Below are 23,419 nucleotides of genomic sequence, written 5' to 3' on the forward strand. Positions count from 1 at the left end.
TGATGTTTAGACTCGGGGTACATGTTAGGGTGTTAGGTGCAGACAGCTCCCATACAAATCAATGGGATGTCTGTCAGCAGCGAACTTGTACTTTCGCTATGGTCAGACTCCCATTGATTCCTATGGGATCCGCCGCCTCCAGGGGTGGCGGTATGAAAACCAGGTACGCTGGGCCGTAAAAGTGCCGAGCGTACCTGCTAGTCATTTGATAACTAGCAAAAGTAGTGAGAATGTGCCGCACTTGTGTGCGGAACATCTGGAGTGACGTAAGAATCGATCTGTGTCGGACTGAGTCCGGCGGATCGAAGCTTACGTCACAAAATACTACTTTTGCCGGTCTCGAGCCTTTGATAACTAAGGCGTATCAGCCTCGCCACAAATACGCTGCGGAATTCCAGCGTATTTGAGGTTGACGGCTTGATAACTAGGCCCCAATGCCTGTGTTTAAAACTGTTGCTCCCCCGTGGAGCTTAAACTTGGTTCTTAAAGTTCTTCAGGGAGTTCCGTTTGAACCCCTTCATTCCATTGATATTAAACTTTTATCTTGTAAAGTTCTGTTTTTGATGGCTATTTCCTCGGCTCGAAGAGTCTCTGAGTTATCTGCCTTACATTGTGATTCTCCTTATCTGATTTTTCATTCAGACATGGTAGTTCTGCGTACCAAACCTGGGTTTTTACCTAAGGTGGTTTCTAACAGGAATATCAATCAAGAGATTGTTGTTCCATCATTGTGTCCTAATCCTTCTTCAAAGAAGGAACGTCTTTTGCATAATCTGGACGTAGTCCGTGCCTTGAAGTTTTACTTACAGGCTACTAAAGATTTTCGTCAAACATCTGCCCTGTTTGTCGTTTACTCTGGACAGAGGAGAGGTCAAAAAGCTTCGGTCAACCTCTCTCTCCTTTTGGCTTTGGAGCATAATACGCTTAGCCTATGAGACTGCTGGACAGCAGCCCCCTGAAAGGATTACTGCTCATTCTACTAGAGCTGTGGCTTCCACCTGGGCCTTTAAAAATGAGGCCTCTGTTGAACAGATTTGCAAGGCTGCGACTTGGTCTTCGCTTCACACCTTTTCAAAATTTTACAAATTTGACACTTTTGCTTCTTCGGAGGCTGTTTTTGGGAGAAAGGTTCTACAGGCAGTGGTTCCTTCCGTTTAAGTTCCTGCCTTGTCCCTCCCATCATCCGTGTACTTTAGCTTTGGTATTGGTATGCCACAAGTAATGGATGATCCGTGGACTGGATACACTTAACAAGAGAAAACATAATTTATGCTTACCTGATAAATGTATTTCTCTTGTAGTGTATCCAGTCCACGGCCCGCCCTGTCCTTTTAAGGCAGGTCTAAATTTTAATTAAACTACAGTCACCACTGCACCCTATGGTTTCTCCTTTCTCGTCTTGTTTCGGTCGAATGACTGGATATGGCAGTGAGGGGAGGAGCTATATAGCAGCTCTGCTGTGGGTGATCCTCTTGCAACTTCCTATTGGGAAGGAGAATATCCCACAAGTAATGGATGATCCGTGGACTGGATACACTACAAGAGAAATAAATTTATCAGGTAAGCATAAATTATGTTTTTTCAGGCCCTGGTTAGGATCAGGCCTGTGTTTCAACCTGTTACTCTCCCCGTGGAGCCTTAATCTAGTTCTTAAGGTTTTGCAACAGGCTCAGTTTTAGCCGATTCATGTTGTTGATATAAAATTGTTATCTTGTTAGCTCTGCAGTGTGATTAACCTTACCTTATCTTTCATGCTGATAAGGCGGTCCATCGTACTAAATTGGGTATTCTCCCTAAAGTGGTGTTTGATCGAAACATTAATCTGGAAACTGTTGTTCCTTCTTTTTGTCCTAATCCTTCTTCTCTTAAGGAACGTATTTTGAATAACTTGGATGTTGTGCGTGCTCTAAAGTTTTACCTTCAAGCTACTAAAGATTTTAGTCAATCTTCTGCCCTTTTTGTTGTTTTCCCTGGAAAGCGTAAGGGTCAGAAGGCCACTTCTACTACTCTTCCCTCCTGGTTAAGAAGTATGATTCATATATATATATATATGATTCAAATATAGATAAGTTCAATTTTAGACCTGTACCCATCAATGTCGTTAAGAAACACCTTAATAATCTAAAAATGAAAAAACAGTCTGGACCTGATCAAATCCCAGCAATGCTGTTAAAGCTCAGCGTGTCAGCAATTGCTAAACCTGTCACAACCCTAATTATCGAATCCTTGGTGTCTGGATACATACCCAAACTTTGGAAGACTGCAAGAGTAGTGCCTATCCATAAAAGTGGTGAGTTAACCATGGTTACTAACTATCGCCCAATATCATTGCTCCCAGCATTGTCAAAAATCTTAGAAAAATGCGTCCATACGCAACTATGTGAGTATTACCAACAATCTAGCTATATGACCCCTGTTCAATCGGGTTTTCGCCCGAATCACTCCACTACAACTGCCCTCCTAAAAGTTTGCAACGACGTCCAAACTGGCATGGAACAAGGAGACCTAACTGGAGCTATTTTTCTTGATTTTGCAAAGGCCTTTGACACAGTAGATCACGACATACTACTACTCAAACTAAAAAACTCAGGTATTGGTGATCATCCGCTAACCTGGTTTCGATCATATGTATCGGATCAATCGCAGTATGTCTCCATTTCTGACAGTGACTCCCTCCCTCTCCCAGTCACGTGTGGTGTTCCCCAAGGTTCCATTCTCGGCCCCCTACTATTCACATTATTTATAAATGATCTGCCAAATGTCTGCAAATCCTCAACTGTACACATGTATGCAGACGACACGGTAATCTATGCAAACAAACACGATCTGCCTCAGCTTGAGGCAGTGCTCCAAGACCAGTTCACAGAGGTAGAAAAGTGGATCTCTAAAAACAAACTCTTCCTAAACAATGACAAAACTGTCACAATGATCTTTGGAACGGTACCTAAATTACGCAAACTACAAAAGTCCCATCTACACATTAAAACAAAATCAAATGTCACACTGACCGCAGTCCACTCTTTCAAATACTTGGGTATGTTGTTAGACCCCAATCTATCTTTTGGCCTCCACATAGAAAAACTTGCATCTAAACTCTATCCAAAACTAGGTGCCCTATACAGAAACAAGCCCTGCCTCAGCCCTACAGTAAAGGAAAAGATTGTACAGCAAATGCTGATGCTAATCATGGATTATGAAGATGTAGTATGTGCACCTGCACCGCAAACTCACCTTAATAAACTTAATACACTGTATAACTCGTTCTGCCGCTTTGTGCTACAATGTAACTACAGGACCCACCATTGTGACATGCTAAAAGAACTAAACTGGCTGTCATTGGAATCCAGATGCACCCTCCATCTTTCCTGCCTTGTATTTAAGAGTCTTTCTGGGAAGCTCCCACCCTACCTGAGCAGAATGCTCTCCCCGGCTGTTCCCACCTCCCATAACCTCCGATCCAGTAGCAGTATATTATTTAGTCTGCCTCCATACAAAAGAAAGCCGCTCGATTCTCCTTTTCCTACAGTGCACCACAATTATGGAACGACCTCTCACACACTTTAAAACCTTCCCCAAGTCTAAAATCCTTTAAGAGATCCCTCTCTGCATATCTCAAAACAGAATGCACCTGTCATGGTTGATTTTATATTTCCTACCGGTTCTATGTTAAAGGGACACTGAGCCCAATTTTTTTTCTATCGTGATTCAGATAGAGCATGCAGTTTTGGGCGGCTTTCTAGTTTGCTCCTGTTGTCAAATTTTCTTTATTCTCTTGGTATCTTTATTTGAAATGCAAGAATGTAAGTTTAGATGCCAGCCCATTTTTTGTGAACAGCCTAGATTGTCCTTGCTGATTGGTGGATAAATTCATCCACCAATCAAAACTGCTGTCCAGAGTTCTGAACAAAGAAAAAAGCATAGATGCCTTCTTTTTCAAATATAGATAGCAAGAGAACGAAGAGACATTGATAGTGGGAGTGAATGGGAGGGTTGCTTGGAGCTGCATGCTCTATCTGAGTCACGAAGGAGGAGGTTTGGGTTCAGTGTCCCTTTAAATCCTGCATATGTTAGGTATTAATATTGTTTTTGTATTATTGTACTCTATTGTATCAATGCAATGTTTTGTGGACCCAGGACATACTTGAAAACGAGAGAAATCTCAATGTATCCTTCCTGGTAAAATATTTTATAAATAAAATAAAATAAAATTTGGCTTATGAGACTGCTGGACAGCAGCCTCCTGACAGAATTATGGCTCATTCCACTAGGGCTGTCTAATCTTCTTGGGCTTTCAAAAATGAAGTTTCTGTGGAACAGATTTGCAAGGTGGCAACATAGTCCTCTTTGCATACTTTTTCCAAATTCTACAAATTTGATACTTTTGCCTTGACTGTGTCTTCTGTTTAGGTCCTCCTGCCTTTTTTCTCCCTCCCTGTTCATTCCGTGTCCTCTAGCTTGGGTATTGGTTCCCACTAGTAATTGGAATGACGTCGTGGACTCTCCATGTTTTAGGAAAGAAAACAAAATTTAATTTTACCTGATAAATTTCTTTCCGGACATGGAGAGTCCACAAACCCACACTCTTTTTAATTATAATTCAGCAGTTATTTTGAGTAAACCTCAGGCATCCTTTTCATTCTTGTGTTTCTTCTTTTTCCATTTTCCTTTGGCTGAATGACTGGGGATTATGGATTACATTACATTATTAAGGTAAGTTACACTTAACAGCTTTGCTTGGGTGCTCTTTGCCTACTCTTACTGGTCGGGAGTTTAATATCCCACTAGTAATTGGAATGACGTTGTGGACTCTTCATGTCTGGAAATAAATACATTTATCAAGTAAGCATACATTTTGTTTTCTTTCTAGGAGCGCACTGATATTATGCAGCTACTCCTGGAAAATGGTGTGAACAAGGAATGTGAAGATGATTTTGGAATTACACCGTTATTCATTGCAGCACAATATGGAAAATCTGAAAGCTTAAACATGCTATTGCTTTATGGTAAGTATTTGTTTTTTTTATATATAGGAGAGTGTTAAATGTGTGTTTGTGTATAAGCTAAAAATGCCTCTTATTTCCAACATGTGAGCTCCTGGACCTTAGTTACTTTCTATGCATCTTTCTATACATACTAATCCATACTAATATAACTAACATTTCACTGATCCAGCAAGTAAGTGTTCTGTATACATTTCAAATCAAAATCTTGCCCAAACAATGAACTGTAAAGGTTTGCATGAAAAAAATCTTCAATTAGACCATAACATAATCATCAAGCCCGCTGATAAAGGGGGAGGAGTTGTAGTTATGAACAGATCACAATACACTGAAGAAGCATATAGATTATTGGGAGATGTCAATACTTCTCTCAACTTAACGAAATTAATTGATGAGGCAAACAATAAAAATATTCTGAACAATAAAGAGTATGGTTTCTTATCACCAAACATGATTAAAATTCCAGTTTTGTACTACCTTCCTAAGGTTCATAAGAGTCTAACTAACCCTCCGGGGAGACCAATAATTTCTGGTATTGATTCACTAACTTCAAATCTGTCAAAATATATTTTCTTCAAATTTATGTAAAAAAACTCCCTTCGTATCTAAAAGACACTACAGAGATACTACAGATTTTAAATGATATTAAATGGGAACATAACTATAATCTTGTAACTTGTGACGTCACATCTTTATACACGATTATAAATAATGAATTAGGGATTCAATCTGTTAAGACATATCTAGAAAAAGACACCACCTTAATGAAAGAGCAGCAAGACTTCATATTGAGTGGGATTAGATTTATTTTAGATCAAAATTATTTCTCGTTTGAGGGTAAATTTTATCGACAAAAAACTGGGACTGCTATGGGTACAAGATTTGCACCCAGCTATGCTAAACTCTTTATGGGATATTGGGAGGAATCCTTTTTTCCTCAGCATAAGATGGGTGCCAATCTTGTACTATATAAGAGGTACATAGATGATGTTATCTTTATATGGAAAGGAGAATTATCAGAGCTAGAAGAGCTTTGTAATGATATGAATAATAATAATATGAATATCAATTTCACATATACGTTTAGTAAACAAAAAAATTATCTTTCTAGATCTAGAAATTGAAGTGATTGACAACCAAATAATTACATCCACTCACTTCAAACAAGTAGATGCAAATAACTTCATACACTACAATAGCTGCCACCTGGAAAGGTGGAAAAACAACATCCCTAAAGGGCAATATTTACGAATAAAAAGAAATTGCTCTAGGAATATAGATTATGAAAGGCAAATATCAATTCTAGAAAATAAATTTAAAGAAAGAGGTTACGATGAGAAGATAATGAATCAAGCAAGGGAAGATACAATAGAAGTATCTTTTATCACAGATTTCAATTGTAACAATAAACTAATTAACAAAATTCTTAAAAAACATTGGCACATAGTACAAACCGACCCCATTATAGGGGACAAAGTAACACAATATCCAAAGAGAATATATAGAAGAGCAAAAAATCTAAAAACCACTTTAGCCCCAAGTGAATTAAGACCTCTTAAAACAATAAGTCAAGAGGTAAATCTAGAAGGAAAGAGAATAATGGGTTTCTTCCCATGTTTTGGTTGCCGTTCCTGCAAATACAGCAGTAAATTAAAAGAAATAGAGGTTAACAACGTTAAATTTAAGATTGAGGATACTATCAGATGCCAAGATAAAGTAGTTATATATATAATTGAATGTTCGTGTAAAAAGTATTACATAGGGGAAACGACTAGAACCCTCCGTGAGAGGATCAGGGAACATTTATCATGTATAGACAGAGGTAACATTGAGACACATCTCTACTCACATTTCAGAGACACCCATAATAATAACCTTAAACATTTCAGATTCTGGGGACTAGCAAAAATCAAAACAAATTGGAGAGGGAGTAATCTAGAAAAACAACTATTAAAACTAGAAGCAAAAATGATCTATAATATGGACACATTGCATCCAATAGGTTTAAACATTTTTATAATATATTATAAACCTATTTGATAACATCCAGTGTACAATAACCTTTATTAAGGCTATTTAACCCTAGTTAATAGGGAATATACAGGAAAAAAAATCTAGTCTGACTTCAGGCATACAATTTTGAGTTGCATATTCACAATCACAGAGCATATAATGGAATAAGATTATAAGGTTTTCCTATTCCAAATACTTTTAATATTCTCTATGCTTATTCCTTCACATAAAAACCTCTTTCCTTATACCTCTCTCAACCTTATTCAAGATATTCATATATATTTCTTTAATCTCTATCATAATAATACCTATACCTAATTTATACATATCCTATGTACTTTATATCTTCTATTGTCTCAATGAATTTATTTTCCAAATTTATATTCCAACTTTTTATTCAACATAAAATTTAGAATATGTATATTCCTTTCAAATATCTCCAAGATAATATACATCTAGATAATTCCACATTTACACCAGGAAACCATCTATCTCCTCATTCCACCTTTAATTAATTAAACTGGGTAACCTATCAGAACAGTTGGTAGCATTTAAATATTTTTTGACACAGACAAACATGTCTTGATAAAGCCTAAGGGCGAAATGCGTTGACCTTGACACTGTTATCACCTGCACTTTAACTTTGTACTACTCATTTGAATTGACTGTGCTTGAAAGAAACAAGAAAGAAAGAAAGAAATTTGCAACAGGACTCTGTTGTTCTGTTGCCACCTCAAACACTTCTGCTGTGTTTTTTAACATCTTGTTTTGCTGCAATTCAATTTCACTTTTTATTATCTAGTCGCATTGGCGACCGCCAAGTCTACAACTACTGTGAGCCAAGTTCAAAACCACTGTGAATCCAGTCACTGCTAGTGACCGCCAAGACTGCACCTTTAAATAGGGATCTGATGCTGTGTTTTTTTACCTAGATCAGTAAATTCCCTTAGTCGCTATTAGCGACCACCAAGTTAACCATCTATCCAGTATACAGAGATCCTAAGTCACTATCTGTGAACGCAAAGACCACATCTCTAACTTCCCCCAGGATTTCTCGTCTTGATACGGAATAGGGGATTAAGGAATCAAAGATACAATTTCTTCAAAGATACAATCTCTACTAAGTTGCAATATTGTAACATATCAGGTTCACAAATATAATATCCAGGATCATTTGCTACTACATAGCATAGCTCTGGTTGCTAGGACCGCATCTGTGACGTAAGAGGGGTCACATGAGAATCCTTTAAAAAAACGCCTCCCACCGACGGACTGGTAACGCTGAACCGCTACACGATCGGTGAGGTCGGTCCTCCAAGAGCACACAGCTCTGTTTTCTTCTTATTGGACATACCTACTAATACTGTAAGGTACTATTGTTATATTGTAAATACCAGAGGTTTGGTTATATTGGTAACCATTTCAGCGCAATTCACATGCTAACTAAAAGTGCTAGTGTTTTATTTTTGTTATAAGGGAGATGTCCCTTTTTTATGTATTTGTATGTCTTTCATTAAGTTTTGCTAAAGCTATTAAGTGTCTTTGGTACATACGTATATACATAAGATTTTTTAACTCTTTAAGCCACCACAACTGTATATCTTATATCATTTATATCAAATTACCCAGGGTAATTGCCTTTTAGACATTTATACTAATTAATTCTTATTTAAATTGTGAAATTTAGGAGTACAACTATATACATAATATTCACATTACCCAGGGCTTAGTTTTTTAGCCATCTTCATTAATTTACCTTAACTGGTGTACATTGCAAAATCTAGGAATATAATATCATACACACAAATTCACTTAGTCAATATTTTGACACTTGCTATTTATTTATTTTTATTCACATTCACTAATATAAATTGGTTTATGAGTTTTTCATGCAAAGATTCTACCCGTGCTTTTAGCGCTTGACTTTATTTACACAGTTACACATTGTTTTCTTTGAGGGGAACACACAAGTCTAACAGGGCCTCTTTTTCTTTAGCGCTTCTTCTTTTCTTCTAAATGAACTGTAAAGGGACATTAAACACTAAAATGATAGATAGAATGATGCATTCAAAGAAAAGATTAGTCTGTGAATAAGATGTACTGTAGATGTGTTTTTTAAAGTTCCATTAGTTATTTAAATATTGCCAAAATAAGTGTAAAGTTTTAGTTACTATAAAACAATGGGAACTGTCATGTTTCAACTTAGGTTACCTTCTCTGCTGTGGCCAATTAAAGACAGTTATAAATAGGTCACTAGAGTGTGCAGCCAATGGTGGTGTGGAATATAACAGTGTTTTGCACTTACATTTCTAACAGCAACTGGAAAGCTCACAATTGGAATTACAGAAATAGGGAACAAAATTAAAAAGAAAGTATATTGCAGAGGTTTTTTTTCCATATATATGATTTATAATTTTATATTACCATCTATGCCCTGGATAACAATACAAGTGGCGGAAAGACCAGGGAACCACTACAGCATCTATTAGATCCACCTGAGGATCCTAAGAGCTTTCCGATAAGTCATTGAGAACTTAATTCAGGCCAGAAAGCCTTTCAACAGATGTATCTGTCATAAGGTTTGGAAAACCTTTTTGGCTGGGTGTACAAAAAAGGTATACCATTGAAATTATTTTTTAATTCCCAACGTTCTTAATTTATTTTGGGATAGCCTAGAGAAAGGCTTATCAGAAAGTTCACTTGAGGGTCATATTTCAACCTTATTGGTTGATCATAAGAAATGATGCCTTATTTCCTAATATTTAGACTTCTTCAGGATATAATAAGAATTTAGCTAGTGTTTTGTCCAGCTACTCCTCCTTGGAATCTTAATTTGGTTCTGAGGGTTCTAGCATCCACATTTGAACCTATTGTCAGGGTTTTTTCCCTGTTTTGTTTGCCATGTGCTGCTGGCAGCCATTTTACTCACCTCTCTTGCTGACTCTGGTGCATACTGTCTGTTGCTGTTCATTTCCTGCACTTTCTTTTATGGCCAGACTGGTGCACATCATCCGTGTGAGACAGGATGCAGTCTCAGAATTGTGATGTCATCACTTATTATTTAAAGGGCCTCTGTTCAGTATGCTTTGCCCTTGCGTTGTCTCAGACCTGTTTGTGAGAGCTCCTGTGTATTACCTGGCTGTCTGACATCCCTCCTAGTTCCTGATCCCTGGCTTGTTCCTGACTCTGCTGTTCTCCTTGTTCCTGATTCCGGCTCGTCTGACTACTCGCTTTGGCTCCTGAATCGACTTGTCTGACTACCAGCTCTGGTTTTTATTCTTGGCTTGTTATTTAACTTGTGGAAATTTTATTATTTTTTTGCTATTAATAAAGGTGTGATTATTTTTGCACTTCTCGTCTCAGTCTGATTCCTGGCACACTGACATTACGCAAGGGCCATGAATCCTGATGGTGCTAATAATCCACCTTAACTGCCATAATTTTCAGGATGGATGAACAAGATCACCGCTTGGATCAATTCGAACTAGCCCTGCAAACCCTGCTGACTCGCACTGCACATTTGGACCAAAGTGCCCCGCAAGTTATGGCTGCTCCTGTTTCCGCTGCTGCACCTAGTCCTACCAGGAGTATGTCCGGTTCTGCACCTCTACCTCAGAGTTATGGAGGCAATCCTAATTAGTGCAGAGGGTTTTTGAACCAGGTGGGCATTTACTTTGGGATTTTCCTCAGGCGTTTCCCTCTGACAGAGCTAAGGTGGGATTTCTCATCTCGTTACTCTCTGACACAGCTCTTGCCCGGGCTAATCCCTTGTGGGAGACTAATAAACCTGTGATTTCTAATTACCCTGAATTTGTGGCCTCCTTTCGAAGAGTTTTTGATGTTCCGGCTCGCTCCTCCTCTGCTGCTAAATGATTCATGTCCATTCAGCAAGGTACAAGATCTGTTGCTCAGTATGCCATTGAGTTCTGTACCCTTGCCGCAGAGGTAGATTGGAACAATGAAGCCCTTGTTGTCGCCTTCTTTCATGGGCTCTCTGATGCGATTAAAGACGAAGTTGCTGCCAGAGATTTACCAGAAGATCTCGAGGCATTGGTGTCTTTTTTTATCCTAATTGACATCAGACTAAGTGAGAGCCCCTCATTCAAGGAGCGCTTGCGGAAGCCTCCTGTTCCGTTGTCTCCTACGTGTTCGTTCCCACCCATGCCTCCCTCTTCTCCCATGCCTCCTGGTCCAGAGTCACCAGGTACTGCTGAGCCGATGCCGTTGGGATTCACGCGCCTCTCCGCGGCGGAGAGGGCCTTTAGGAGGAGGGAGGGGCTCTGCCTCTATTGTGGGTTACAGGGCCACCTTTTGAAGTCTTGTCCTACACAGCCGGGAAATGCTCACACCTAAGGTCCTGTCGGGGGCAGACCTTGGGTGGTTTATCCTTGTCCCCGGGAACCGCTAAAGGAGAAACCTTTGGTCACGGTTGTCCTTTCCTGGGTGGACTCCTCCATAGTCACCCAGGCTCTTGTTGACTCTGGTGCTGCGGGCTATTTCATTGACAGTGCTTTTGTATCAAAGCACTCCATTCCTGTTTTGCCTCGGTCCGTTCCGCTTGCTATTGAGGCCATTGATGGCAGGCCCCTTCAGCCCGCACTCGTTACTCACAAAATTGTTCCATTATCCATGGCTGTTGGGGCTCTCCATTTTGAAACTCTCCAGTTCCAGTTCCAGGTGATAAACTCTCTGCATTTTCCGGTTGTTCTGGGTTATCCCTGCCTCCAAAAGCACAATCCCAGTCTCGACTGGCGCAGGTCCGAAATTTTGTCGTGGTCTCCGCAATGTATTTCCACTTGTCTTCGGACACCAGTTAAAGTCTTGTGCACTTCTTCGGTATCTCAATTGCCAGAGGAGTACCGAGAGTTCCTAGACGTTTTTGACAAGGTGCTTGCCGGTACGTTGCCTCCTCACCATTCTTCCGATTGTGTCATAGACCTGCAACCCTTAGCCATTCCTCCTCGGGGCCGGGTTTACCCTCTGTCGCGGAAAATTGTGCTATGGAGGAGTATGTTGCCGATGCTCTGCCGCGGGGGATCATCTGCAAATCCTGCTCTCCTGCAGGGGCTGGCTTCTTCTTTGTGAAGAAAAAGGGTGGCGAGTTAAGACCATGCATCGATTATAGGGGTCTTAATCATCTTACCATTAAGAATGCTTACCCTATTCCGCTAATTACGGACCTCTTTGACCGCCTCAAGGGAGCTACGGTCTTTACTAAACTTGATTTGAGAGGAGCGTACAATCTCGTTAGGATCAAGGAGGGCCACGAATGTAAAACAGCATTTAACACCAGGAGCGGGCATTATGAGTATCTTTTAATGCCCTTTGGCCTATGTAATGCTCCTGCTTTTTTCCAGGAATTTATTAATGATGCCCTAAGAGATATGTTGCAACAGTGTGTTGTGGTTTACTTGGACGACATCCTCATGCACTCACCCACACTTGAGGCTCATCGTTCTGATGTTACACGGGTTCTTCAGAGACTACGTGAAAACGGCCTGTTTTGTAAACTCGAGAAATGTGAGCTCTATCAGACTCAAGTAACCTTCCTAGGTTATGTTATCTCCGTTGCAGGGTTCTCCATAGATCCTGACAAGTTATCTGCATTCTGCAGTGGCCTCTCCCAGTTGGTCTTCGGTCTATTCAACGTTTTTTGTGGTTCTCCAATTACTATAGAAAGTTTATTAAAAACTTTTATTCCTTGGTCAAACCTATCACAGACTTGACCCGTAAAGTGAGTGATCCACTCCATTGGTCACCTACTGCCGTTAAGGCCTTTGATAGTCTTAAGACTGCCTTTGCTGCCGCTCCAGTTCTGGCTCATCCTAACCCTGTCCTGCCTTTCGTTCTTGAGGTCGATGCGTCTGAGACTGGAGTAGGTGCCCTCTTGTCTTAATGTCCTACGCCTGACGGTTCCTTGCATCCGTGTGGTTTCTTCTCTAAGAAATTGTCTCCAGCGGAATCTTGTCTTAATGTCCTACGCCTGACGGTTCCTTGCATCCGTGTGGTTTCTTCTCTAAGAAATTGTCTCCAGCGGAGCGCAATTATGAAATTGGCAACAGGGAATTACTGGCCATAATCTTGGCACTTAAGGAATGGAGGCATCTTCTTGAGGGTACTAGCGTGCCAGTGCTCATTCTTACTGACAACAAGGATTTAACTTATCTATCTGAAGCAAAACGTTTATCGCCCCGACAGGCCAGATGGGCGCTATTTTTGTCTTGGTTTAATTATGTGGTCTCCTATCTGCCTGGTAGTAGTAAGAATGTTAGGGCTGATGTCCTCTCTCGACAATTTTCCCCTCTGTCCAAGGAGGAGTCTGTACCTACTCCAGTTATACCCCCTGACCATATTTTGGCTACCATACGTACTAATTTGACTTCTCCCTTGGGGGAGAAGATCCTGGCTGCACAAACCAACGTACCTCCTGAGAAACCTAGTGGTAAGTGTTTTGTTCCTGAGAATCTTCTAACTAAACTTTTGCACACTTACCACTATCCAAAAGCCGCAGTTCACCCAGGCAAGAACCAAATTATTTGGTCTGTTACTTGACAATTCTGGTGGCCAGGTCTTCGTTCTGTTGTTGCTGCGTATGTTGCCTCCTGCTCAGTTTGTGCACAGAATAAGACTCCTCAAAGTCTTCCTGTGGGTCTTCTTCAACCTATTGCTAATGGTGAACGTCCTTAGACACATCTTTCCATGGACTTCATTGTCGAGTTCCCTGTTTCCAATACTGTTATCCTTATGGTGGTTGACCGTTTTTCTAAAATGTCACATTGCATTCCCTTGAAGAAGTTGCCTACCGCTCAGGAGCTTGCTTCAATTTTTGCCCGGGAGGTCTTCCATTTACATGGGTTACCCAAGGAGAAAGTGTCGGACCGGGGTAGCCAGTTTGTCTCCAGATTTTGGCGTTCCTTTTGTGCTCAAATGGGGATCCAGCTTTTCTTTTCCTCAGCATATCACCCTCAATCCAATGGGGCTGCGGAACGGTCTAATTAAGCTCTGGAACAGTTCCTCCGTTGCTATTTCTCAGATCACCACAATAATTGGTCTGAACTTTTACCTTGGGCAGAATTTGCTCGTAATAGTGTTATTAATGCTTCCTCCAAGTTATCCCCGTTCATGGCGAATTATGGGTTTCAACCATCCTTGTTGACTGATTCATTCATGTCTTAAGGTATTCTGGCTTTGGAGGAGCATCTTCGGCAACTCCGTTCCACGTGGGTGCACATTCAGGATTGCCTTCATCGTTCTATGCAGCGCCAAACGTTCCAGGTTGATCGTAGGCGTCTGCCTGCACCTTCCTACCAGGTTGATGAGAGAGTTTAGTGAAAGAAAGGGGAGGTCTTGTAAGGGCGCTAGTAGCTGAAGATACTTATGTGAAATTATTAATATTATCTGTGATAAATATTTGTAATAAAATGAAATCAAAATAGGAACAGTATCTAAAAAAACAAGTGATTTATTTGGTTACAATATGATTTGAAAAAATATAGAGACGTCTCTAGTACAATTCAATTAAAAACAATAATGAAATATAGCATAAAAATAATAAAAAGTGGTACTGATTAGTACTTCATGAGAAATTTAGATTACTGTTTAATAGTGTAGTCACAAAGAAAATTCTATTGGGGTGTGACTAAACAGTTAGCCAAGATTTCTCGTGAGTTATTAAGTTTGTATACAGTTATACATAAAAATATATTTAAAATACCAATGTCGGCTTGATAAAACTTCTGCAAAGGCTATATATTGCACAAAAAATTATACTGTCAGGGTTTTTTCCCTGTTTTGTTTGCCATGTGCTGCTGGCAGCCATTTTACTCACCTCTCTTGCTGACTCTGGTGCATACTGTGTGATGCTGCTCATTTCCTGCACTTCCTATTATGGCCAGACTGGTGTACATCATCCGTGTGAGACAGGATGCAGTCTCAGAATTGTGATGTCATCACTTATTATTTAAAGGGCCTTTGTTCAGTATGCTTTGCCCTTGCGTTGTCTCAGACCTGTTTGTGAGAGCTCCTGTGTATTACCTAGCTGTCTGACATCCCTCCTAGTTCCTGATCCCTGGCTTGTTCCTGACTCTGCTGTTCTCCTTGTTCCTGATTCCGGCTCGTCTGACTACTCGCTTTGGCTCCTGAATCGGCTCGTCTGACTACCAGCTCTGGTTTTGATTCCTGGCTTGTTTTTTGACTTGTGGACATTTTATTATTTTTTGCTATTAATAAAGGTGTGATTATTTTTGCACTTCTCGTCTCAGTCTGATTCCTGGCACCCTGACACCTATGCATGAGTTGGACCTTCAACTTTTATCATGCAAGGTTCTATTTCTCTTATATATTTATTTGGCTAGAAGTGTTTCTAATCTTTCAGCGTTGTCCTGTAAATCTTCTTTCCAGTTTTTTTTTTTTTTATCAGGATAAGGCTTATTAAGTTATTCCTGTCTTTCTAAGATCAGGAAATTGTTGTTCCTATATTATTCCTGGCTCCTATAAATTTTAATGAGTGTATTCTTCACAACCTTGATGTTGTGTGGGCTTTGAAGTTCTATGTGGAAATCACAAAATCTTTCAGACTTTCTTCTTCCTGGTCTGTCCATTTATCTGGACCTGGCAAGGCTTATGGTCTTTATTTGTATGACATACTTAGTCACGGGGAAGACTCACCCTAAACGCATTACTGCTTATTTCCCTGCCACTTCTGTAATAAGGCTTCCATAGGCCAGATATGTAAGGTGGACACTAGATCTTATTTGCATACTTTCATTAAATGTTAATTTAAAAATGTCTTTTTAATTTTTTATTGGGAACTTAAACTCTGGCATTCTGTCACTTATATATATGTTTGTATATGTGTGTGTGTGTTTATATATTCATATATATATATATATATATATATATATATATATATATATATATATATATATATATACATTTTTCTTCAATATCCATTATTAAGGTAAATAAAAATAACAGCTATTAGAGAGTTTCATTATTTTTTATCTATGCCCGTTGTCATGTAAGGCATTACTGGAACAAATCCCATTTCCCAAAGCCAACAGGCTTCTGTAATTATCAAGTATGTATAACATAGAGGACACACAACCATGTGATCCAGCTAAACCTCTGCTTCTCTGTAAACACTTTGGCAAGCGCTGTGCGATTTTCATAGACTCATTCTGTGGAAATTGCTGTGTGTTTAATTGATCAACATTACTAAATGATCTTGGCCTTCATTTAACAAGTTTACAACTTATTCAAGCATATAGCTGCAAAAAGAAACAGAATACAGATTACAGTCTAAAGATATATTGATATATTGTTTTACGAAGGATTGTGTTAAGAACCAGTTTTATTTTCAATAGACATTTTTTTATTTTATTTATTTTTTAAGTTGTGAGAAAATGTAACATAAAAAATTTGTCCATAGACAATAATAACATAGAAATAAGATATACACTGTTATCACACAAACATTATCAAATAACAGATAGGTTGCGGCTTTAGACATCAATTCTGTGCTCTTGTAGAACAATATGTACAGGTAATTGTTATCAGAAAAATAAAAAGTTTGTGGCTAGGGAAATGGAGGAGCTATGACCATAAAGTATAAAGCGATGTCTTGTATTTTAATTGTTTGTGTGAAGATAAGGACGTCTACAATGTAAGATAAACATATAGAAGTCAAATCTCATATCATGTTAAGTGAGCCATTAAGGAGTATGGGTAATTCTATTAAATCTAAACTGGGAGGTTCCCTTATTCTATATATGTTAATGAGCAGATGAGCTAGGAAGGATGGGTAAGGATCAAAGAAAAGGAGGCTGTGACTATATTGGGTTTTGCAATAAGGTCTTGTAATGGTGCAGGGAGGAGGTACTTAGAAGTACCCCTCTATGATGGGACAAGAAATGGCGATGGAGTAGGAGATAGGGTGCAGTTATTAGATAATTAAGGGTAAAGGGGTAATAGACCTACTTGTAAGTTAAGGCCGTATTAGGTAAAGGAACTTGATATGGTCGTAGAAAGAACACATAAATCATATAAATATTATTGGGCCTGGGGAACAAATAACATTTTTTTAACCATAATAAAACAGGGTATATTCTCAAGTCCCCTGAAAAATAGTTTAGGTGTGTCTAATGTATGTTAAGTCTGAGATAACAAAAATTACATTCTATTAACTGAAAATAAGATCCAAATAGTAAACATTAATACAACAAAGATACCTTTCTAAACATGTTGACCAATGTGTTTAAATTCACAGAAATCTAACAAGGGAAGCTAGACATATATAGCTGGAACCTCTGTGTTGCATCCCCTGCGGTATCAAATGTTAATGGGAGGAAGCTAGGGTATCTTTACATCAGTGTATACTAATCTATCAGTATGAGACTAAAGGGATAAGTAAGATATACTATTTTATGTAGGAAAGCCCAAAGTCTACATAGTATAGGGTCTACATTACAGTGAGGAACTTATCTATAGCATTATAAACTAAGCTCATAACTGCTTTGAAATGTGACCTGGGTTGTAATCTGACCAGGTATTAGTAAGGAAAAGGTAACCAGTTCAGCTAATCTCCACCCCTAGATAAGTGAGTTGTATTTGGACCTTAGAAATATATCCTGCATGGGAATATGAGGCAACTGCAAAAGGTTAATTTATATGGTAAGAACTATAACTCCAAAAAAGAAACATACTAGGCTATTTTATAAATTGCTATCAGTCTACTATATTTACTAAAGCATGGCCATTGTTTAGGTGTCATCTCTCAGTATAGTAGAGGGTTATATTTAGCATATCATCTCCTAGGAACTATATGAAAAACATTCTATTACGCTCAAAATAAGTTAAGGTTACATGAATTAGTGAGATTATAGGATGCCGTCCCAGCCACAGACAGCAAAAGTATAGCACAAAGTATGGTATTGTAACCAAGCAATTGAATAGATTAAGTCTGATACAGTGGGGCAAAAAAGTATTTAGTCAGCCACCAATTGTTCAAGTTCTCCCACTTAAGAAGATGAGAGAGGCCTGTAATTTTCTTCATATGTATAGCTCAACTATGAGAGACGAAATGTGTAAACAAATTCAGACAATCACATTGTCTGATTTGGAAAGAATTTATTTGCAAATTATGGTGGAAAATAAGTATTTGGTCAATATCAAAAGTTCATCTCAATACTTTGACCTCTGTCATTGCCAACAAAGGATATATAACAAACGTTTTCTGTAAGTCTTCACAAGGTTTTCACACACTGTTGCTGGTATGTTGGCCTATTCCTGCATGCAGATCTCCTCTAGAGCAGTGATGTTTTGGGGCTGTCGCTGGGCAACACAGACTTTCAACTCCCTCCAAAGGTTTTCTATGGGGTTGAGATCTGGAGACTGGCTAGGCCACTCCAGGACCTTGATATGCTTCTTACGAAGCCACTCCTTTGTTGCCCGGGCGGTGTGTTTGGGATCATTGTCATGCTAAAAGACCCAGCCACGTTTCATCTTCAATGCCCTTGCTGATGTAAGGAGATTTGCATTCAAAATCTCACGATACATGGCCCCATTCATTCTTTCATGTACACGGATCAGTCGTCCTGTTCCCTTTGCAGAGAAATAGCCCCAAAGCATGATGTTGCCACCCCATGCTTCACAGTAGGTATGGTGTTCTTTGGTTGCAACTCAGCATTCTCTCTCCTCCAAACACCAAAAGTTATGTTTCTACCAAACAGTTCTACTTTGGTTTCATCTGACCATATGACATTCTCCAAATCCGCTTCTGGATCATCCAAATGCTCTCTAGCATACTTCAGACGGGCCTGGACATGTACTGTCTTAAGCAGGGGGACATGTCTGGCACTGCAGGATCTGAGTCCCTGGTGGCGTAGTGTGTTCCTGATGGTAGCCTTTGTTACGTTGGTCCCAGCTCTCTGCAGGTCATTCACTAGGTCCCCTCGTGTGGTTCTGGGATGTTTGCTCACCGTTCTTGTGATCATTTTGACCCCACGGGGTGAGATCTTGCTGAAAGCCCCAGATCGAGAGAGATTATCAGTGGTCTTGTATGTCTTCCATTTTCTAATTATTGCTCCCACAGTTGATTTCTTCATACCAAGCTGCTTGCCTATTGCATATTCAGTCTTCCCAGCCTGGTGCAGGTCTACAATTTTGTTTCTGGTGTCCTTCGACAGCTCTTTGGTCTTCACCATAGTGGAGTTTGGAGTGTGACTGTTTGAGGTTGTGGACAGGTGTATTTTAGACTGATAACAAGTTCAAACAAGTGCCATTAATACAGGTAATGAGTGGAGTACAGAGGAGCCTCTTAAAGAAGAAGATACAGGTCTGTGAGAGCCAGAAATCTTGCTTGTTTGTAGGTGACCAAATACTTATTTTCCACCATAATATGCAAATAAATTCTTTCCAAATCAGACAATGTGATTTTCTGGATTTGTTTCCAAATTTTGTCTCTCATAGTTGAGGTAAACCTATGATGAAAATTACAGGCCTCTCTCATCTTCTTAAGTGGGAGAACTTGCACAATTGATGGCTGACTAAATACTTTTTTGCCCCACTGTATATATTAATCAAAAGATCCCGGAGATGAAAAGTTTGTACCATAAATGAGAGTATACTGAGTAATATTATAATCTTTGCTTGCTTTAGGTATGGCTATATAAATATCTCTCAACTAATGTAAAACAATAAGGGTCATGAAAACAAAGCAATTAAATATATCACTTAATGCAAGTATTTAACACAATACACAATCATAAAAATGGAAATAAAGCAGGGAGGCAAAACTTGGCTAGGTGTCACAAATATCTTCATAGCCTGTTAAAATTAAATAGGTATAGCCCATAGTTAGAAAACTACAGATAAGTATAAAGTATATGAACTAAACATTGTTAAGATCTGCAAGCTTATATGTATTAATTCCACATTCTCAGGTCTGGCTCCAGAATATAGGCTGATTGTTTATCCAATGCCTGCTCTTGAACAATCTATTTTGTGCAAATTTTGAGCGTCATTATAGGGTGCAGTACCCCTAAAACAGCAAGTTCCCCCTTTTCGGGTAGAAGAATTAGTTGTGGCACAGTTCCATCTGTATATGAGGGGTCAAATCGATAATGTGAACTTCGCATAGACTGTGCTTCGAAGACTTGCCTGTAGTATCATAGATCAAGTTTGCTGAAGTATTCACTCTTCTTAGAGCAGTTATTTGCCGTGTTATCTTCCGAGAGCTGATCCACAACACATGGTCTATCTGAGGGCTCTAGGTAACGTGAAGAGCCATTAGATTTTTTCTCAATCTCGGTATCCTCGTTCTGAGTTGGGCTGGAGATTGATCTAAGTTCCCAGAGAAGGGTGTCACACTGAGTGTCGAGCTTAGCCATTAAGTTGCATAGTGCGGTAGTGATACCTGCCTCCATACTGAGAGGAGAAGTTGTGTGAGTAAAACGGGACCTTGGATGGTAGAAGTGACAGAGAGTAAATGCTGCTTCTTACCCGGCATACCGGGGTGGAGGGAGACATTCAGTAGGTATTCCGTTTCCCAGGCCAGCAGGAGTCAAGCTTATTAAAAATAGACTCACAGCGTGGGAAGTACAGCATCTAGGATATAAGATGGCGCCTAGTGTCTCTGCTGTAGGTATTCCATTGACGTATAGCTTCCTCATTAGTTTTTTTGCAGGCTTGTGTGAATATCGATGTTTCAATGTCTTGCTTAAGTAGTTAGAGACTTAGTGATGCCCTATATAGCTCATTGGAGGTATCCATTTAATTAAAACGAGCATTATATCAAATTAAATGTGGGAGCTTTAGAAGTATACGTCTTGCTGCTTTGGCTGTTGGCTCTGCCCCCGGCATTTTTGTTTTGATTAACTTTGATTCTTATTGTTAAAATTCTGACCCCCCCTGTCAAAAAAAAAAAAGAAGTCATACCCCAGTACAGATTTTTTCACTACTATAAATTTCAGTCTGTACTTTAAATGCTTGTTTATTTCAGCTGATATCTTTTATAATGAAGAAAAGCAAATTTGATAATAGAAGTAAATTGAAAAGTTGGGTAAGGTATGCTATATCTGAATCATAAAATAAAATAAAAATTGGTTTCATGTCCCTTTATAATGACTAGAGCTAAAGGGACAGTAAATGCAAAAAATAATGTTATGTGTCTAATCACAGCGCCCGATCACGCTATTGAACTGAATGTAGCTACCAGACCAGAGTGGGAGCGCGTTACATTAAATTCAGTAGCGCAATTGGATAGCATGCCCGAGAAGCCCTTTTGCAAAATAAGACATGATCAGAAGAGCCTGGAGAAGAGACCAGATAAGTGCAACTTTGAGGGGTAAAATCTCTAAAATCTTTAGATTTTTAAAGCTTTCGCTAAGATAATGTTACATAATTCTGCACTTTGTGAAGAATTATGTAACATTATTTTTTTTAATTTACTGTCCTTTTAAATAATTAGTAAACACCTTGTAATTGCAATATTTTTTGCAGGCTTCCAAAACATTAAAGGGACACTGAACCCAATTTTTTTCTTTCATGATTCAGATAGAGCATGCACATTTAAGCAACTTTCTAATTTACTCCTATTATCAATTTTTCTTCGTTCTCTTGCTTTCTTTATTTGAAAAGAAGGCATCTAAGCTATTTTCTTTTACAAGATATACCGAGTCCACGGATTTCATCCTTAACTTGTGGGATATATTCCTCCTGCTAACAGGAAGTGGCAAAGAACACCACAGCAGAGCTGCTATATAGCTCCTCCCCTAACTCCTCCCCCCAGTCATTCTCTTTGCCTATGCATAGCAATAGGAAGGGTAATGTTTATGTGGTGATAAAAAGATAGTTTAGTCTTTCTTCAATCAAGATTTTTTTATTTTAAATGGTACCGGTGTGTACTGTTTTTACTCTGGCATGATATGGAAGAAGAATCATGCCTTGAGTCTGATGATCTTAGCAGTAGTAACTAAGATCGATGTTCGTTCCCACAAGTGTTGCTGAGGAAGTACAGGAGAAGTCTTCAGTATGGGGGAACGATTTATTGCTGCAAGCAATTTCAAGGTATGTGCAGTCATTTACATTCTGAGGAGACATGATATATCAGAACTTGGCTGACATATTCCCCATGCGGGGCAAGGGTAAGCAGTATTCCTTATTACAGGGTGGTACTGTGGTAACCTGTGTATTATTATCCCATTCTAAATAACATGGGATACTTATGGGCTATGTGGTTAGACACTGGGGCAGCCTAGGAAACCTATGGTAGACGATTATGGGGTTTATTGAGGCTGTGTTTAATATTTTATGTGGGGTTCACGTGGCATTTTTATTGCAAAATGAAGCAGTGTGTACTTATGTTATTTGAAAAACGCTTCCCATGCGGTTGCTCTAGTTTTGGCTCATCAGACATGATGGGCGGAGCCTAGTTAGTTTTCTGGAGAGGTAGCAGCCATTAGCTCCGGTTGGAACCAGACTGTGAGGCTGTACCTTGGAGTGGGACCGGATCGTTTTGACAGGTCTTGGGGGCAGGTAGGCGCCACAGCAGAGCTGTGGCGAGGTGCAGAGTCATTAAGTAAAAAATTGTCTGCAGATCGTTGCCTAATTTTCTGAAATTAAAATTTAACTCTCCTTTTGCTTGTGGTGCAACATCCGATGGCACATTAGGCTCTAAAAACAGCAAAATTGTTCTTTTTGACTTTGCAAAAACCGTGTACACTTTTTATTCTTAAAGGCACAGTAACCGTTTTTGTGCTGAATTTTTTCACATATAATAAAGATTGGGAAAGACTTGTGCTGTTATTACTAGTCTGTACAACATGTCTGACATGGAAAGTCAGTGTTCTATGTGTTTAGAAGCCATGGTGGAACCCCCTATTACATTGTGCCCTTCTTGTACTGAAAGGGCCTTAAACTGTAAGGATCATATTTTAAATAAAGAAAGTGGGCCTCGGGAAGATTCTCAGTCTGCAGAGAATCAGGATATGCCTTTTAATTCTCCCCAAGTGTCACAACCTTTAACACCCATGCAAGCGATGCCAAGTACTTCTAGTGCGTCTACTTCTTTTACTTTGCAAGATATGGCCGCAGTCATGTCTACTACCCTTACAGAAGTATTGTCTAAACTGCCAGGTTTGCAGGGTAATCGCCATAGGTCAGATATTAATGCAAATACTGAACCCTCTGACGCCTTAGTGGCTATTTCCAATGTAAACTCCCAATGCTCTGATTTGGGGGTTAGGGATTTCATGTCTGAGGGAGAACTTTCAGAGTCAGGAAATTTAGTACCTCAGACAGATTCAGACTTCGTGTCCTTTAAATTTAAATTAGAACACCTCCGCTTATTGCTCAGGGAGGTTCTGGCGACTTTGGATAATTGTGACCCGATCACAATTCCTCCAGAA

The 23,419-nt window shown here is 39.3% G+C and overlaps 1 protein-coding gene across 1 annotated transcript in view; it reads left to right on the forward strand.

Annotated features, from left to right (window-relative positions):
• Nucleotides 1-23,419, forward strand: part of ASB3 (ankyrin repeat and SOCS box containing 3) — a 623,585-nt gene that overhangs the window by 301,561 nt on the left and 298,605 nt on the right. Inside the window, exon 4 of the mRNA XM_053712695.1 lies at nucleotides 4,868-5,003. Within this exon, the coding sequence (XP_053568670.1) occupies nucleotides 4,868-5,003 (136 nt within the window). The remainder of the gene's footprint in view (nucleotides 1-4,867; nucleotides 5,004-23,419) is intronic.

The sequence above is a fragment of the Bombina bombina genome, chromosome 4 (genome assembly GCF_027579735.1).
Source record: "Bombina bombina isolate aBomBom1 chromosome 4, aBomBom1.pri, whole genome shotgun sequence".
NCBI classification, from domain to species: Eukaryota; Metazoa; Chordata; class Amphibia; order Anura; family Bombinatoridae; genus Bombina; species Bombina bombina.